This window comes from Cotesia glomerata, linkage group LG5 (assembly GCF_020080835.1).
Source record: "Cotesia glomerata isolate CgM1 linkage group LG5, MPM_Cglom_v2.3, whole genome shotgun sequence".
Taxonomy (NCBI): domain Eukaryota; kingdom Metazoa; phylum Arthropoda; class Insecta; order Hymenoptera; family Braconidae; genus Cotesia; species Cotesia glomerata.
In genome coordinates, this window is record NC_058162.1 from 3,212,560 (window position 1) to 3,233,380 (window position 20,821).

At 28.5% G+C, this 20,821-nt stretch overlaps 1 protein-coding gene across 2 annotated transcripts in view; it reads right to left on the reverse strand.

The window, feature by feature from the left end:
• The window catches only part of LOC123265956 (A disintegrin and metalloproteinase with thrombospondin motifs 9), a 158,203-nt gene that overhangs the window by 113,044 nt on the left and 24,338 nt on the right, over positions 1 to 20,821 (reverse strand). For both annotated transcript variants that reach the window (XM_044729953.1, XM_044729952.1), the window contains exons 2-4: positions 15,042 to 15,176; positions 13,035 to 13,195; positions 11,854 to 11,979 (exon numbers count right to left, since the gene is read on the reverse strand). In XM_044729953.1, coding sequence (XP_044585888.1) covers positions 11,854 to 11,979; positions 13,035 to 13,195; positions 15,042 to 15,176 — 422 coding nt within the window. The remainder of the gene's footprint in view (positions 1 to 11,853; positions 11,980 to 13,034; positions 13,196 to 15,041; positions 15,177 to 20,821) is intronic.

The following is a 20,821-nucleotide window of genomic DNA, read 5'->3' on the forward strand; positions in this document are numbered from 1 at the left end:
ACTAGGACGTCAGGACAACGAGAGAGATTTTCTTGTGAAAATTGTAAGGTGTCGAATTTTAGGGCGTTACTAATTTCCACTCATTGGGGGAACCAAATGTCCAATTATTTGTCTATTTTCTTGGGCCCTTACCCTCTCTATTAAGTTATTCAAAAATATCGCATGAGTCCCCTCTACTTGGGTCAGAGTGCAATATAGTTTTCTGCCCTCCAGGCGGAAAGTGGCAACTTTCGGCCCGCTGCGCTAAACGAAATTGCCGCTTTCCGCCTCTGTCGGACAGAAAAATAGTATACAAACCTATGGCAGCAAAATAATAAATATCTCAGATCACATATATGTCGACCTCGGCTTCGCCTCGGGCAACATATATGTGTTCTGAGACATTTCTCATTTTCTTGCCACAGGTGTGTAATATACTATTTCTTACTTACTCTTATGTTCTATTAAACATCTATGTGTTTGTGTATACGTAAGCGCATTTACGTATAGACAAAGACAAAGGCAAAGATAAAGTACATTTGTACTGTTTAACAATAATTTATTTATTTAAATCGAATAAATAGGTATGTACTTGATTCTAGCATCTCTTACGTTTTTTGAATTTAATTATTTATTTGTAGAAATACTTCTGTTTTATCATTTTATAAATTTGTTGCATTATTTTAGAATTTCATTATTTAATATTTGGTTATTTTAAATTGTTTAGCTTTCAAATTCTATTTTTTTTTTATCTGTTTCATATTCGTAAAGTTCATTTCTCATTTAATATTTAATTTTGATTATCTAAAAATTATTTAAAACTTGCAATATTAAAATTCATTTAGACATTTGTCTCAACACTCAAAATTCTGTACTTAAGTTACTCTAAAATCTTTTGGTTTAAAATAAATCTTTTTATCTAATATTCTTTGTCATTACTTAAGTATTTTTTTATTTTAAGTATAAGTGAGTTTGCTTACGTATAACAAAACTCCCATTTATCTATTTAATCTCTTAAATGTACCTGGGGCCAAACTAATTACGGGAAATTCCCTGGGCCTCTTACAGGAGTCGAACGAGACACTTAATGATCACACTCGAATTATATTTTACAATCGTTAAAAAATGCAATAAAATCATACTCGAATTTTTTATAATTAATAAATATGTAAAGAAAAATTCTTTACATAACAACTCATTATAAATAATATTTTTTATTGTTTTTAATTTTATTTCCAATTTATTTTTAATTGTTAGATGTTACTAATTATTAATGGAATTTTTCATAAAATATTTAAAAAAAATCGCCATTTTTTATCTTAAGGAAAGAAATTCAATCATATGAAATAAAATTTACTGTAAAAAAAAAATGAGTCATATTTTTAATAAGCTTTGATTAGACATCAGCACTCCTTTCTGAGAATTTTTTATCTATTTCAAATGACCGATACTAAATTGTAACAACAACACGGAAATGTTACTAATGAATGGTTAGATGTTAATGATAGAATTGGTGTAAATTAGTGTCAAAAAGAGTTCCGCCGTTTAAGGACTTTAAGATAATTATTATTTTTACGACCCCGTGATTTAACAGTTTCTTAACGGAGAAAAAATTAGTATAGTCGAAAGTTCAACATACATTGTAAAAAATCGAGAGGAAATCTGGGACGAATATGGATTTTACTCCGAAATATACAAATTTTCCACTCTAATAAAATTTTATTTAGATTAAACAAGTTTAATATTAAATAAAATTAATTACTTCGTTAAAAAAGGCTACTTTTCGATATTATTAAAAGAATAAGCAAAATTTTTTGGCCAGTGTATTTATACGATAAAATGGGTTTTTATGGTTAAATTTGGTATTGTTGGAAAAGTCTTGATCTGGAATTGTGTCTTTTCATGGTTACATATCATTTTCACCAATAGTCAAGTACTGATGATAAATATTTAGGCTGCATTTTAAAATGCTCTATTTCTAGATATATAATTAAGAAATGACCTTTTATCTTGTGAAATATTGACATTTTTAAAGATATAAGCTCATCCCAACATTAGACTCATCGAGACCTTTCATTTGAGTACCCACATCAATTTTTCATATATTTTATATATATTATATATATGTATATATGAAAAATATATCAAAATGCATGTGGGTACTCAAATGAAAGCTCTTGATGAGTGGAATGTCGGGGTGAGCTTATATCTTTAAAAATGTCAATAGTTCACAAGATCCAAGATCATTTCTTAATTATGTTAAATTGCAGTGTACTTTCTTAACTATTGACGTTTTTAAAGATCTAAGCTCATCCCGGTGTTACACTCATCAAGAGCTTTCATTTGAGTACCCACATGCATTTTTTCATATATTTATATATATTATATATTATATATATATGAAAAATATATCAAAATGCATGTGGGTATTCAAATAAAAGCTCTTGATAAGTGTAACATCGGGATGAGCTTATATCTTCAAAAACGTCAATAGTTAAAAAAGTACAATGAAATTTAACGAAAGTCATTATTTAATAAAGCAAAATTTTATTTATTCATAGTTTCCAAGTCACGGCAGTCACAAAGTGACTGAGAGGTTGCTAGTAGAAATATAAAAACATATTGATGCAATTTTTTTAAAAACTAAAATTTATTTGTTATACCAAACTAAGGAAAAAGGTTTCATTAATTTTAAGACACTCGTTGTGTCTTAACAATTTAATAAAATTTTTTAATAAAAAAATGAATTACAATTTAAAAACTCGTTAAATTACTAAGTGTAAAAGGTCTTGGTCTTGGTCTTTGATCTACCTTACATTATATTGATGCAATATTATTACGAACATACCCTCAACAAAATTAACCTGAAGCCATGTGCGCTCGATATACATATTACATTAGGAAATGAATAATAACAAGTGTTGAAAAAAGTACAACAGCTACACTGAGCAAATACACGCGGCCCGGTTGTAATAGTTTGCCAATACATGATACAAATTCGTATGCGTAACATATATTATAAATTTAAATATAAAATACTGGTAGTGTGTATTAGCAATAGCAATAACACACCTATATATAGATATAATATGTCTATCTGGCGCCAGAATAATTATTCCGTCATGCTAAACGAGGTAATTGTAAGCACACATTTTTACCAATCCCCAATTTCTGATTGTCAGTACATAAAAAAATTTTGTTCCTGGACTTTTATTAACACGAATGGAGTATAGAGGATTTTTATTATAAATCAGTAAGCAAGTCTCGTCTCATTTCAGCACATAACAACTAACCGTGCAGAGGAAACTCACTTGGTTCCCAAAAGTGATGACATCATACCTTTTTTCTTGGGGGCAGTGTTTTTTATTACAAACACGCGATGTAGATGACTAGACGGGAGGATCTTGTTCAGCCTGTCTCCAAGAGTAATGCAATGATTTAAGAGTGTACTTGCGTGGGAGATGCAAAAGAGTGCTGCTAATTGTTGATCAGCTTCACGGTTTTTTTCCAACCCGTTTTATTCTCACAGAGGTCATTAGCGCTTTTATTTATCATACGAATTTGCCGTAATATTAATTTTAGACAATTATTGACACTAGCAACCTTGCAGTCACATGGTGACTGCCGTGACTAGTGAGCTACAAATAAATGAAATTTTGCTTTATTAAATAATGACTTTTGTTAAATTGCATTATACTTTTTTAGCTATTGATTTTTTTAAAGATATAAGCTCATCCCGATGTTACACTCATCAACAGCTTTCATTTGAGTACCCACATGCATTTTTATATATTTTTCATATATACTATATATAATATATATAAATATATGAAAAATTGATGTGGTTACTTTAATGAAAGGTATCAATGAGTGTAATGTCGGGATGAACTTGTATCTTTAAAAATGTCAATAATTCACAAGCTACACTGATAGAAGGATTTTTTTATAGTGAAAAATATTTATTAATATTTAACAAATCATTTATTAGAGACCACCTTTTAGTCCTTAACAAATATTTCTTAGTATTTAAAAAGATTTATTAATATTTAATAAATGAATATCAGATTTATTGAATACAAACAAATCATTTTAAATACTAAGAAATATTTGATTAATACTGAAAAGTGGTCTCTAATAAATGATTTGTTAACTATTAACAAATATTTTTTGATCCAAATAAATCCTTCTATCAGTGTATTTGTTAAATTGCAATGTATTTTCTTAAATATTGACATTTTTAAAAATATAAGATCATCCCGATGTTACACTCATCAAGAGCTTTGATTTGAGTACCCACATGCATTTTAATATATTTTTTATAAATTCATATATATAATATATATAAATATATGAAAAATTGATGTGGGTACTTAAATGAAAGGTATTGATGGGTGTAACATTGGGATGAGCTTATATCTTTAAAAATGTCAATATCTCACGAGATACAAGGTCATTTCTTAATTATGTTAAATTACACTGTACTTTTTTAACTATTGACATTTTTAAAGATATAAGCTCATCCCGATCTTACACTGATTGAGACCTCTCATTTGAGTACCCACATGCATTTTGATATATTTTTCATATATACATATATGTAATATATATGAATATATGAAAAAATGATGTGGGTACTCAAATGAAAGGTCTCAATGAGTGTAACATCGGGATGAGCTTATATCTTTAAAAATGTCAATAGCTCACAAAATACAGGGTCGTTTCTTAATTATGTTAAATTAAACTCTACCTTTCTAACTATTGACATTTTTAAAGATATAAGCTCGTCCCAATGTTACACTGATTGAGACCTTTCATTTGAGTACCCACATCAATTTTTTATATATTCATATGTATTATATATATGAATATATAAAAAATATATAAAAATGCATGTGGGTACTCAAATGAAAGCTTTTGATGCGTATAACATCGGGATGGCCTTATATCTTTAAAAATGTCAATAGTTCACGAGATAAAAGGTCATTTCTTAATTATGTATCTAGAAATAGAGCATTTTCGAATGCAGCCTAAATACTTATCATAATAAATTGACTATCGGTGAGAATGATATGAAATCTTGAAAAAGCAAAAATTCAAATCAAGATCTTTGCAATGACTCTAAATTTCACTAAAAAAACGATTCTATCATATGACTATCCTGGACAAAATTTTTCTTATTCTCTTAATAATATAGATTAAACGTCATAACTCGAATCAATTTGCTGTAAAAATGGGGTATGAGTTTCTTCTTAATTACGCGCCATATTAAAAATAAGTTGCTATTGTCGGAAGCGACATTACCGATTAAAGCGCAGTGTTTTATTGGTCTAAGTATTTGAGGTTTAATTTTATTTTATATTTCAATTCTTGACTTTTATTGTCCGCTACTAAGGATGGTAATAAATAATAAAGTGGTCAGATAAACCGTGGGCCCAATCCTCCGAAAATTTAATTACTCTGGAGTCGTAGCAATTTTTATTTGACAAAGAAAATAAAATAAAGAAATAGAAAATAGTCAAGAGATTTATCGTCAGAGCTTCAATCAGTTAAAGTGGTCTTAAGATTGCCGACAACTTTTCATCTTTCTGTGTAATTGAACATAAGAGATTTACTCCACACACTTATTTATATAAATATAACCGCGATTTTTATCTACCTCTGTTTCCACGCTGAGGAACGCGGCGCCTCCTTGACTGCCGTGGTCTCCTCACTTTTCTTATAAGTTATAACAATAAAAAAAATAGTAACAATAATAACAATAATAATAACATTGAAAGTCTGACGAGTCGTGTAATATTATTCACAAAGCCAGCAAGTCTCCAGCGGGCCTATTATCTCCCTTTCACGATCATCGGAATTGACCAGGCGAGAAACGACTGCTTTTCAACGACAACTTTAACTACCTATTTTATACTAACTAAATCAGACTTACGTTACATCACAATGAACTTTATTCGTCATATCAATACCACGCATAAATGATTAATTATTCGTTTTATTTTTATTATCGTTCCCGAATTTTGTAGCATTGTAATAAAATCTTTCTATTTATTACACAGAAAGAAAGATTTCTTGACTGGAGAATAAAATTCTCGGCTCAAGTAAATTTTCGGTCGCCCGAAGGAAGACCGAAGTTGTCTTGGCCGAAGTAAAAATTTTTCTTGAAATTCTATTCTTGGTGGAAGTCATTTTTTCTTAATTCAAATTATCATAAATACTTGATACAAGAAATTTTTATATTTGATCAAGATTTTTAGATACTTTAGGGAAGCAGCGCCACCTACTTCATCTGAGAAAAAAATTTTCTCATCTTGAGAAAATTTTTCTCTTGAATATTTGATACCCATTTTAGATTAATTTAGCGCGCAATCATACATATTGAATGAAAAAAAATGATTCAATATTATTTGATCTTCCCATTTGACATGTTAGTCAATAGAAATATTAATGAAAATTTACTATCAAGATATTTAATTTTTTGGAGCAAGAGAAAAATTTTCTCAAGACAAGAAATTTTACTCCTGTCAAGAACTTAATTTTTTGGAGCAAGAGAGAAATTTTCTCAAAACAAGAAAATTTTCTTGACTTAAATAAATTGTCTTGGATCAAGAAACGTATTTCTTGAAGCAAGGGAATTGATTTGTTGGAATAAGTGAAATTTCTTGTGTAGAAAAAAAATTTTTTTTTCGCCCAAGTAAATAATTATGAAGAAAAATATTTTCTTGGCTCAAGTGAACCTTTCTTTCTGTGTACTAAACATATTCTTATATATTAAAATGTAATTCCAAATCTTTAAATTTTTGTGTTTATTAATCAAAGCAGTTCTTCGCTCAAATTTACATTCTTTTTTTTTTATTAATCGAGAATTATTTTCAAGAATTACTTTAAATTATAGTCTTCTAATCCTATTTTGATAAACGCTAAAATTTAATTATTTTATTCTGATAAGTCTCGAAAAGAAACTTGTTATGAAATATATGGTAAATATTTACAAGTGGGATCATCGATTTTCATTTTCATTTTTTTTAACGAAATTTCTATTTGATTTCATTGATGTATTTTTTTTAAAAATACATAAAAAATGAACAGTTAAAAAAAAAAAAAAAAAAGTTGATTATCTCAATTTTAACAAATTTTACAAAAAAATTTATAAATTTTTTAGAAAATTTTGATATTCAACTTTTTTTTTTTTTTAATTGTTCGTTTTTTTATGTACTTAAAAAAAAATATATCAAAAACACCAAAATAGAAATTTTATCCAAAAAAATGAGAGCCAAAATTTTTTCCAACTTTTAAAAATGATTTTTTAATTGAAATATTAATTTTTTGATATTTTAAATATTACCACCATAAATCCACCGTAAAAAACAAAGAAGTTAAAAAAAATTATGATGATCCATCAATTCATCTATTTTTTATGGCCAAAAATAGATTTGACCCCACTTGTAAATAATTACCAAATAAATATACAATTTTATGAAATATTAAGTTTTAAAAAATTAAGTGAATTTATATTTATTGCTAAACCTTGTTAAAAAAAAAAAATCGTAGCAAATTTGGTACGAATAAAGAAAGAAAAAAATTTTAATAATTGTAAAAGAAATGAACTAAAATTTACATTTTTCAATTTTTTAATAAATTAACCGCAAAAATGTTCTAATAAAAAAGAAATAAAATGTTTAATCTGGTAATTAAAGAAATGATTCAATAAGAAGTTAGTATTCAATACCTACAATAAAAAAAAATGAAATAAATAATTTATTGATGATGAAACGAGCGTACGTTTATCGAATTTATTAAACAATAAATAAATGATTGGCGCGTCAATGAAAAATTTAAACAAAACAATTGTCTGTCTGCATAGAAATTGCAGGATAACTTTTATTTTCAATCTATTTTCATTGGTGACTCCTGATACAGTTGATTGTATGATAATGTAAGCGCTTTATTTTATTTTGTTTTGTCGATGTTATATTAAGTTTGTAGCAAGAAGTATTATTTGATAACTTCATATTTATATTAATAAATAATTGTGATTTGTTCATGTCAGAATTAAAAATAGTAAGTCAGTAAGGTATGATTTATTTATCGAGGATTTGTAGTAAATAAGATTCTAATATGATCAGATATTTATGAGAATTTACAGAAATAAATTTATTAGCTTTTGGCACTACTCCAGAGATTTAATTTATAATAAGGGGAGGTAACATATGAAGTTTCGTAGAAAATATTAACAGTAATATCTAGACTGAAATCCTGGGAAAAATCAAGTTCCATGTGTCTGCTTTTATTTTTGCAATTATATTATGAGTGATAATAATAGAAAACGCTATTTGAATATCGAGGTTGAAATTTCAGTTCGTAAAAATTTTTTTCAATTTTTCCAATGACAAAATAAATTTAAAAAATCTTTAAAAAGGGTCAAATAATTTTTTAAATTAAAAATAATCGTGTGAATTTTTTTTGCCTTAAAAAAAATTATTTCAATATAATTTACAAAATTCAAACTTTTTTTAAAATCAAAGAATTGATAAAAACATACATAACACAGTACACAGAAAAAAAAATGTTCTTAAATCGAGTATATAATTTTGAAGAACAATATTCTTGATTTGAGTAGAAAAATTCTTGATTGAAGGAAATTTTACTTGATTAAAAAATTTTTCGTCTTGATTCAAGACAATTACCCTCTTCAAAATTATATTCTTGGTTCAAGAATTTTTCTCTTGAATCATGTTAATTATTTTTTTTAAGTGTACAAATAATTTAGAATTATTTCGTTTACATTCAAAAATCGACGTTCTAATTAGCAAATTGTCTTACTCTCCACTTTAGAAAATCTTCCCTTTGCATACAAAGAATGAACAATGAATTCAAAATTTTTTATCACGTTTCAAATCTTAACAGATGTTCAAAAGCATATTTTTAACTTCCCGCTAAGAAAATCGAAGACTTTCAAAAATCGGGAAGTTATTGTTTTCACCCCGTTTTGCAAAAATCGAGTTTTCATCAGATCTCGACGTTTTAAGGTCACAGGAAGCTTCCCTGACTATCCCCGCGAGGTTGTCACGGTGTCTGTATGTATGTGTGTGTGTGTGTGTATGTGTGAAAGTATGTGAACCGCTTATAACTTTTGAACGGCTTGACCGATTTCATCACGGTTGGTGCCATTCGAAAGGGCTTGACCAAATTTAGATTTTAAAAACTATTTGAACCGATTCAAATCAATAGATTTTGAGAAATCTTCAAAAAACTGAAAAAAAAAATTTTTTCAAATGTGGTTCTTTTAGAATAACTTTTAAACGGCTTGATGGTTCAATTCCAAAAACTAATCAGCTTTTAACCTTAAAAAACCACGTCGATCGCCATCAGTCCGGTCAAAATCGGTTGATTCGTACGAGAGATATCGTAAACGAAAGAAAACCGAAAAAAGTGTTTTTTCGGAATAACTCCGAAATTCCTAGCGCGATCAATTCAAAATTTGAGATTCTTTGTGAGGCTTGAAAAACTGCGTCGAATTCTGCCAACCACGTGAAAATCGGTTTATTCATTGAAAAGTTATTGCGGTTTAAAAATTCAAAAAATAGTGTCTTATCAAATCCCTATCAGACTTTTGAGCTCGAAGAGCTCAAAAGCATAGGAAATCAATCTCTTTGAGCTCGGAGAGCTCAAAATAACCCATAAATTGTATTTTTGAGCTCGAAGAGCTCAAAAACGTCATTGGTGCAATTTTAAGCGCCTAAGTATGGAATTAGCGGGAAGTTGCAGGGATGGCCTTCAGGGTCAACCGTTTTCCTAATTTTTTTTTTTTCAGTACTCTAACAATACGTTTTTCTTCTTATTATTTTTCTTTTTTTTTTTTTTGAAATTATTTTTTTTTTCTTTTCAGTGCACTATTTTTAGGTACATTAAAGTATTATTGTTTTTTACTTCCGTTTTTGTATTTAACAAATATGTCATAAGATATTGTAAAAGGACATTAAATTTATACTATAGTGACCCTTTTATTGGCCATTGCTGTTGGGTCTTTATGTAAAGAAAAATAAAAATTAAATAAAATAAAAAATAATTTAATATCTAATAGAGGTATAATATTTTGATTTGGATCATTCAAATAATTTATAATTAGACTATTGCTACATCAAAATGTTAAAAAATCACCCTCTAAAAAATAAGGAGTTAGACCAATTGCTAATTCGACTGTCGAAGTAATTTCTGTCAAAAGTTTTTTTGACAGTCGGAGGTTCGATTCTTAAATGCGACCATCATTATGTTTTTTTTTTAAATGTACTTTAAATTTTAAATTAAATCAACAAATATAAATATTCAAATAAAAAATATATAAGCAAGTACACTAATTTCCCATATAATTGCATTTAAAAGTTGCGCAGAACCTTGAACTGTAACTATTTTGAGACTGGCAGTAGAGTGAACGGCAACGAGTCTGGTTTAAATTTTTTTATTCGTCGCATTTTTCTCACTCAGTACAGATAAAGCTCTGAATTTTTCACGATTATATATATAACCCACCTAGGTGTCTACAGTCTTTGATGTGAACCAAAAGTGACAATGTTTATAAATACCAACACATTAATACATTAATACACTTATGACGTATACACATCGTAGGCATTATACATCAGTGTAGTACAGAGAGAGAGTAGTAGACTCTTGACCGTGAAAAAATGACAATGTTGGCAGCAAGGTCGCGGGGTGTTTATACTGAGCAGTGTTTAAAAAAAGGTTAAAAATGATTTAATGTCTCAAGTCTTTAAGGTGAGTATGTATAAATGTATATATTTAAATTTATTCACGTTTAAATGAATTAAACGCTCGGGCTCGGAGCTTAAGCTCTACTACGAAACAGTGATATGTAAAATGACCTCCGGCTCGGTACCGGCTCGAAAATAGACTTTGTGTATTACTTTATGGCGCTTATTTGTGGGTGTTATTATTGTAAGCTGCACGGTTTCTGCTACTGTTTGGTTAAAATAAGTTAAAAAATTTTCTCATCAAAAGAAGCCCAAAAAATTGAAGATACATTTTGAAACTAACGATTTCAAACAAATTATAATCAAATAATGTTAGATTAAAAAAATTTTTGTTGATGGTCGTTTCATTCGTTTGAATTGCTTCTTCAAGGTAGTGCCAATGATATTAGCAAAAAAAATAGATAGTTAGATATTTATAAGAATGAACAATTGAAGCGTACATCTAAGAATGGAACGTGGATGTAATGAAAATCGTGACTAGTGAAGGACATCAGTACGAACATAAAATTACAGGAACAGACAACGAAACAGCAAAACAGAGCATTACAATCCACGACACAGCACCAGTAATGTTAAGGTGTCATGTTAGACCCCAGCCAGTGGATGTTTGTACCCGCAAATTAGCATAATTACGATTTCGCCGATAGGACACACCATGTGAAAACAAACTCGTGTAACTACAGTTTGTCCTGAGACCTCACCGCTATAGTTGTGTATTATCGAAATTCAATTCACCTTTCTGCCTGATTATACACCAAACACTATCGGGTGATATAAACCATGCTGTCAATATCGAATTAAAGAAAAAAAGAAGTCAACAGTTGATGCAAAAGATTAAAGCCCACCTTGGAGCTGTCTTGTGTTTTATTTCTAATCTAAAAGATTTATTTTCACTCAAATGATTTTTGCTCGCGTTATTTCAGAAATTTTTGATGATACACGGACTAATTCGTTGGAAATTCCCCAATTAGGTATCTTGGACTCTAGAATTTAATTCTTAATTCCCGTTATTAAAAGCCCATCAAGAATATTCGGCGAGTGAGTAAAAATTCAAAGCTAAGAGTAGGAATTAAAAAAGTTGAAAAATAAAAACGAAACTCACCATTCCGTGGCATAAACTGACAGAAACGATGGATTTAGGATCACCATCAACGACACCCGTATAGTAGCAGCCCAGCTGGTGACCTGGATGTTCCCACTTAGTTCTGTTTTGACTTGTGTGAGTCACCTTAAATAAACAAACATTTTTTCTTTTTTATTCACCAGCGAGATATACTTTGATAAATAGATATCAATCATTTCGGTATTTATTTACAAGCTATTAATATCAAACTTAAATAAAAATGCATTATGTTTGAAGTAAACAAGTGTCAGAGATCATATAAACAAAGTGGTTTCTTTGATATCTACGAAAAAACGTTATTATGAATTAAGACTGTGATAGAAAATCTACAAATGCTTCATTGAGAAAAAAAAAAAAAAAAACAGTAGCCAAGAATCGAACCAAGATCTTTTGGGTATTTGAGACGGTACTTAAACACTTTGCTACAATGTTGAGCACGTGATTCAAAGTTTACACAGAAAAAACAAATTTCTTGCGCCAAGAAAATTTTAAGGAAGACAAAAGTTATTTTGGAGCAAGAAGAAATTTTCTTGGCTCAAGAAATTTCGATTTCGTTGAAGAAATTTTCAATCTTCCTTAACCCGTTGAGGACACACAAGGTCCAGTGGACCCCAGGCGAACTTTGCGGCAATTTTAAATTTAGAAGATTTATAAATGAGACTTAGTTTCATGTACAACTGATTTCATTGATATTCTTTAAGATATTTCTATTTTTTTAATGTAATAATTATAATAAAAGAGTTTTATGACAAAAAACTAAATCTTTTTATATTATTTTGCATTTTTAAATGTCTTATTCTCATTTTAAGCGACTGACCGAAATTCGTAACGTCAAACTTCAGAATAAATATATTTCTTTCGAACTTTATCAAATATTGATTTTTTTCCTAAAAATATATTGTTTTCCGAATAAAATGGCGTCTGTTTTTTTTTCGATATCGTAAAAATCAAAATTTCTGCGACTTTTTTTATAAAAAAAGTTCAATTTCGTAAGTTTTTTTTTCTAAACGATTTTTCAGTATTCTTAAATTATTAGAAATTAAAAATAACTATTAAGATATTTGGAGGGAATGTTATATTAAAGTTTGGTGTCAATTATAAGTCAATACATCACATAAGAAACGAATTTTCATGTACAAAATGAATAAATAAATAATTACCTTGATATTTTGCGAGATAAAACTATTGTCATGCTTGAGTTTAAGCAAAAACTTTTCTCCAAAAGCGGTGAATTCATACTGCGGATGGGGATCCCAAATTTGAGTATTGAAGTGTCGAAAATGGCCACTATGATGACGTCTTGCGTTAGTAGCTTCTGTAGCTGAAAAAAAGATTATTCCGTCAGTTTTTTTAGTCTATCAGTCATCGCATTATGATCTTTAAGACCCTTCTAAAAGCATGCTAGCATGTAATGGAGTACAAAGAACTTGTATTCATAATCTTATGTAGGTTTCTGGGGAAGAAAGATGATTAATTACGGATTTTGCTTAGGTTATAGATTCTTTCGTTGAAATTTGGAACGCTGAATGTTGTTTTTGATTTTGTATTTTATATTATTTAAGTTATACGTAGGTGTATGTTTAAATTAACAGGGATTATATGTTTTTTTTTTTTTTTTTTTTTTTTTCTAGTGGGTAGCATTATATTTGAGACAATTTAAGTGGTCAGTGAACAGTAACAAATGGGAATTGATTAGATCGATAAGGCAGTTTACGGAGATTACTAAAGTGCTTCCTGGATGCGATAAGTTATGACAGACAAGACAATTGATACATATAATTATCCATCCATTACCGTTTCGATGGTTGAGTTTATTAATTTGTATTTTGATATTTAATCAAAATGTTTTTGTCTTATTGTTTCTTTTGTTGTTCTATTGTCTTGATCAATCGCAAAAAAAAATTTGTTCAATGTTTGAGGATGTGGTAACTTTAACAAGAAGGGTTAAATTTTTTTTTATATGCAATTCAAAGAGATCCAAGTACCCTCCTAGTGTAAAGAATATCTATAAAAAAATAATACGTAGAAATACTTTTGTTATGCATCTTAAAATTAATTTTTAAATTAATTAAGAACATTTTTGAGGAAATTTCCGAAAAATTTACTCATTAAATAATTATTAACATTTAAATGACTAATAAAAAATGTAGCACTCTGAATTACCGGTATACACTTGACAACACCGCAAGAGTTCCCTAACCTTAAAATTTATTTATGTTTACTGTCTAACTAAAATGACTAAGATATTCTCACATTTAAAAAACCGCGGTTAATTATGCGCCGAGTAACTGCGCAAGCGGTGTTGCCGAGTCAAATACAAGACTTTAAAGAACGGAAGTTCCGAGTGATTTTTCATAAAAAATATAAAGTATCTTCGTAATACGTTCGGATAGCTACTTTTTTATTGTTTTAATCTTTAGCTTATTATTTTTTCAATCAAATTCAATAAAAATAAAATTTTTTTTAAATCGTTAATTGCATTAAATTCTTAACCAAATACACGGCTGGTGGAATCTCAATTTACCTACATGTAGAAATTACAATCTTCAAACCTAATTATTTCATTAAATATCCCGGAAACCTACTGTTTTTTAATTTTTTTATTAATTATTAGGCTACGTAGATTGAATTTACAAATTTTCAAGAAGTTTTAAAAATTTGACTACTTTGCGTGGATATCCTTAAACATGTAAGAATATTTTTAAAAATTCTAATCAAAAGCGACAATCTGATTTTTTAATAAAACTTTAATTTGAGGCAGTGTGACGTGTAATTGGCGCGAGATACGACCGTGATTCAGGATTTATCAAATATGATTATGTGTTCTAATTCTTGACCTACTAGTATCATTAATCATTTTGGTCAATCGAAAACAAATAATAAATTATAAATACAGCCGGATTTATCTAACGAAAATATGTTTACCGAAATATCATGTTTAGAGAAGACAATAACAAAAAATAAAACAACTTCAAAGTAAACTGGCATGTGACCTCGAATCACCCGAAGCGATTTAAAAATCAAATTAATTGTGAATCACAATAATAAATATTCATTAAATTCTATTAAATCATCAGATTAGACACTTATAATAATAAATTTATAATAGTTGGCTTATAATCTGTAATGAATACAACAGAAATGAAGAAATAAATTATTCAACTTACGAGGATCTTCATACTGGTTATAACTAAGCTTCATAGGTATAACGTATTCTATGTCCCCATTGGTGTTAGTCTTGGGCAAAATATCTTCTTTCCAGGATAGGTTTTCTCTGTCCCCCTTGACATCCAGATCCGGCACTGAAACATTCGATAATATTCAATGATTTATCAATTATTTCGCCAATACAAGCTGATAATGACTACAACTTGCAAAAACAACATAAGTTATGTTAGTCTCCGACGGATATTAAAATTATAAATTGCCAATAACGGAAATGATAACAATTTAGTACATTAACTCGGATAATATTTTTTTTAATTATGTTCTTAATCAACTCTCGATTACTATTAATAAACATGTTTTAATATGACTTTCATCAGTTTTATCAGTCTTACGCAAAAATAAATACACGCCACTAACTAGTTACATTTTTTTGCTCTAATTTTTCTTGTCGTAATATATAATTATGATAATTTTATTAATTGACATTAACTAATTAATAATTTGTCATTAGTTTGAGTAAGAAAAATGAGGGCAATGTCATTTGTAATTTATCAACTGGATATTTAAAAAGAATGTCATGAAATGGCGAATCATTAAGTAATCACGCGAGTACATAACCTTAAAACTTAACATTATCATATCAATATTAAAATAAATGAAGCTTTCTATATTTTTTATCAGAAATTTTGAAGATTTCTCTTTATATTGATGTACTAAACGCCTAGTATAAATTAATTATTAATCCTCTAATGAATAGATCTTCAAAATTCTTTATTTTATTAATATTTCATAATTAAATGAGCATTATGAGTCGTGCACTTTTGGATTTTCCAAACTTTTCTAAAAAATACAATAAAATTTTTTATTTTTCTAGACTAAGTATTTTTGCAATTATCTACATCAGAATCTTGTTTTTTAATGATATTTTCTAGAGATATTTGTCGTCTGCGAGGTTTAGATGCTTGAAATTTCAATAAAATGCAAGTTATTGTCCTCATCCAAGATATAAGACTCACAAAGATGTTTCAACCAGATCAAAAGACATAAATCGGTAGCAAAAAAGGTTTGATCAGGAACATAATCACCAAAATCCTCTTAGAGCAGAAGAATTTCCAGTTAGTAGCTGAATTTTTATCGTGATCATCATCATCATTAATTTGTTATTTAAATATCGGTGGATTTAATAAAACGGGACGGATATTTTATTATATCAGCCGTTATGTTACTGGTATCGAGTATACTACACGTTATCCAAGTATTTAGCGACAGTGTTTAGCTGACTGTAATAAAGATTAATGGTGCAGAAAATATTGTGGTGATGTTGTATCGTGTGAATAGTTACCTCGGGGGATTTACGAGAGCTTCTTCATCGTTACCAGGAAGAGAAATCTGCACAGGTATCAAGTGGTCCAAAAAATAAAATAATATATATATTTTTTTAAAAAGACAAGGAAAAGAATTTTTAATCCACCCCGAGGCGATTTGAATAACTTTATCCTTTATTTTCAGTTGGTCTTCGCACCGACAAAAGACTTTCGGTAAAGTCTCTCGGACTTCTCAGATATCTTCAGTTAAAGTCATTTTTATTGTTATCATTGTTATTTTTGATTTTTAATTAAAGGAAAAAAGTTTGGAAAATCCAAAAGTGCACGCCTCATAATCTCATTTTCCATAATAAAATTGATTTAAATAAAATACAAATACTTTTAAATCTTTCGCGCCATTGTCGACCCAGAAAAAAAGGTACTGCGCATATATTGTAAACGAACCTTATTTACATAGATATAGATATTTCAACGATTAGTTGATTTTTAGTTTATTACTAATTATAAATAAACGACATTGAATTATACCGTGATCTTCGAAAGGACTTAGTTTTAAATCATACTGAAGTGTATAAAAAATAAATGGGCTTGATCAGTTAAGTTTTTCGGCAGTTATCGTGACCACGCCAGTTTTCACACATACATTTGACAGCCGGACGTCCACAGAATAGTTTTTTTAAACATTTTTTTTATTTATTTAAAAAGCCACATGTCTTTTAAAGATGTCATAAGTGTTGAAACTAGTGTTTTTTCATTACATTTATGTGTAAATATCGTTCTACAAGTGCGATAGAAAATAAATAGAGACAATTTTAGTTCAAGAAATCGTTTGATTTTTGTAAAGCGAGTGTAGAGCACAACCTCATCCGCTTCGCTTATGAGGCGTGCAAAAGTTTGGAAAATTCAAAAGTGCACGCCTCATTATCTCTTTTTCCATAATAAAATTGATTAAAATAAAATACAAAAAATACTTTTAAATCTTTCGCGCCATTTTCCACCCAGAAAAGAAAGGTACTGCGCATGTATTGTAGACTAACCGTATTTACATAGGTATAGATATACAAACGTAAGTGGATTTTTAGTTTATTGCTAATTATAAATAAACTACATTGAATTATACCGTGATCTTCGAAAGGACTTAGTTTTAAATCATACTGAAGTGTATAAAAAATAAATGGACTTGATCAGTTAATTTTTTCGACAGTTATCGTGACCACGCCAGTTTCCATACATACATTTGACAACCGGACGTCCACAGAATAATTTTTTTAAACATTTTTTTTATTTATTTAAAAAGCCAAATGTCTTTTAAAGATGTCATAAGTGTTGAAACTAGTATTTTTTCATTACATTTATGTGTAAATATTGTTCTACAAGTGCGATAGAAAATAAATAGAGACAACTTTAGTTCAAGAAATCGCTTGATTTTTGTAAGGCGACTGTAGAGCACAACCTCATCCGCTTCGCTTATGAGGCGTGCAAAACTAAAAATAATCTTTTTTAAGTGTTTCACATTTTTGTTTTTACGCTAAAAAATCAATTTAAGTACCGAAATAAATTTACTTAAAAAATGAATTTATTGGTTAAAAAAATTTTCATTTAAATTTTTTGGTAACTTCTTTCATAAATTTTAAACTGAAAAAAATCCAAGATTAAAAATCTTCTGAGGAATTTTTTTATTTCAAATCTTGAAAAAGATTTTCTAGCTTTAAAATTAATAGAACATAATAATTTTAAACAAGAAAAAGGATGCAATTTTCTTAATAAATAAAAAAAATTCTTGTGAAACTTTCTTAATGAGATCTTCTGTAATAAATGCACTTGAATGGAAAAAAAAAAAAAAAAAATTGTACACGATTAGAGTGATACAGATCGCAGATGATCGATCAGAAATAAATCAGTACAACGATATAACTAAACAGCTTTCACATAAAAGCATCAATACAAGTAAACCCCGTGGTCAGGAGAATCTATTTCTTCATATTAAGTTTCTGCAAAAAGTACTATATATGTACTATACACAGTGTATGGTAGATGTTCATCGACTTCTTGCAGATAGTCGGAGACGTATTTCTAGGAATGAAAGTATCCTGTGGAAATAAACTCAATTGCAATCATCGGCGATACGTGTGTTTCTTTTAACACATTACAGTCCAGTGAGGAGTTGCGACCAAAATGAGCACTAACTCTATACCACGGTTAGCGTACGCTACATTTATCAGTAAACGCTACACCGTACGTGAGTGAGTGCAACTAAACAGCTTCTTCCATCTTACATCCAATCTTTACTTCCATTCCATTCGGTGCATATATTCAATGGGCACTTACCGAGCTTACGACGTGCGGCCTATGGTTATTATGCTGACAGCCACTGTCCGAGCAGCTAAGCCGTCATTCAAGGATTCTTCTATGTATTTGCATTGAATTATATACAATATACACATACATGGCCTTTACTGAGAAAATTTACCTATTACATTATTGTTAGTAAACAATTTTCACGCTCGAGTCTGTTTTATTCAAAGTAGTTAGATTTTCAAAATTATTGTGATTATTAATTTTTTATTCAATATTAAATCCTTCCCGATCCTGTAGTTTGAAATTATTTCAATTGAAAATTTTAATGACATTTTAGCGACAATTTTTGCCATTTTTATGAGTTTGATAAATTAGCAATGAATGTTACTAGCAACCTTGCAGTCACTATGTGACTGCTGTGACTTGTGAACTATAAATAAATAAAATTTTGCTTTATTAAATAATGACTTTTGTTAAATTACACTGTACTTTCTTAACTATTGACGTTTTTGAAGATATAAGCTCATCCCGATGTTACACTGATCAAGAGCTTTCATTTGAGTACCCACATCAATTTTTCATATATTTATATGTATTATATATATGAATATATAAAAAATATATAAAAATGCATGTGGGTACTCAAATGAAAGGTCTCGATAAGTGTAATGTCGGGATGAGCTTATATCTTTAAGAATGTCAATAGTTCACGAAATACAGGGTCATTTCTTAATTATGTTAAATTGTACTATACTTTCTTAACTATTGACGTTTTTAAAGATATAAGCTCATCCCGATGTTACACTCATCAAGAGCTTTCATTTGAGTACCCACATGCATTTTGAGATATTTTTCATATGTACATATATAATATATATATAAATATATGAAAAATTGATGTGGATACTCAAATGAAAGGTCTTGATGAGTGTAACATCAGGACGAGCTTATATCTTTAAAAATGTTAATAGTTCACAAGATACAAGGTCATTTCTTAATTATGTATCTAGAAATAGAGCATTTTCGAATGCAGCCTGAATACTTATCATAATAAATTGACTATCGATGAGAATGATATGAAACCTTGAAAAGACACAAATTCAAATTAAGACCTTTGCAATGACACGAAATTTCACTAAAAAAACCGATCTTTAAGGACCCGTAGATTAAATGGTCGAACACTCACATGTAATTATCGAGATCTAGGTTCGACTCCTGGCGTAATCCAATAAGTTGTTCTTGTACTTTTTACCTAATTTACATTATCACTTTCATTGTTAATTTAATAAAATCACGAAAATGGCAAAATTGTTGCTAAAACGTTGTAATCAAAATTTTAATATTTAAATTTCAAACAGTAATATGCAATAATGTATTATTTAGAACACACAAAGAATTTTCTTCAAAGTAAAAATTTTCGATGAATAATTAATCGAAAATCCACTTAGCTAATTAATTCCTTTGTTCTTAGCGGCTTAAGTTGACAACAAACGTGACGTGAGTCACGTATTTATAAAACACATTACGGTAACAAGAGAAGTCTAGATAATTCAAACTAAAACAATATACAAACAAGTTATGTTTTTTTATGTTGTTATTAATTCTTATTCTTATTTTCTCAAAGGCTTATTAGTCTTATTCTCATTACTACTGTTAATAAATACTTAATTTATTCGCTTTTAAGCGGCCCTAATTCTGTCGCTCGTCACAGCACAGAGAAAAACACTGAAAGCCATAAAACAAATACCAAGAGATTTTATTAATACCTAACGTCGGTATTGTTAAGAAAAAATTAATAAATAGCTTGATTGTAAGTTCATTGGACTAATCAACGTATTAATATAAGCCTTAATTCATTTTATTAGTAACGATCTCTTTATATTTTATATTACTTATTTACGATCACTCATTATTATTTATTACTGATCAATAATTATTTGTTATTGATTATAAATAGACTGAAGAAAATGCAATTGTGATTTATTTAATTTTTATAACTTCTTTAAAATTATAAAATTTTTTTATTAAAATTTCTTTTTAAGAAAATTAAATTTTTAATAACAAAAAAGTCTAAAATATTTTTAATAAAGAAAAAAAGATGAAAACATAATAAATTGTTTAAATATTTATCATAAAAATCTAACAACTTGTTTAAA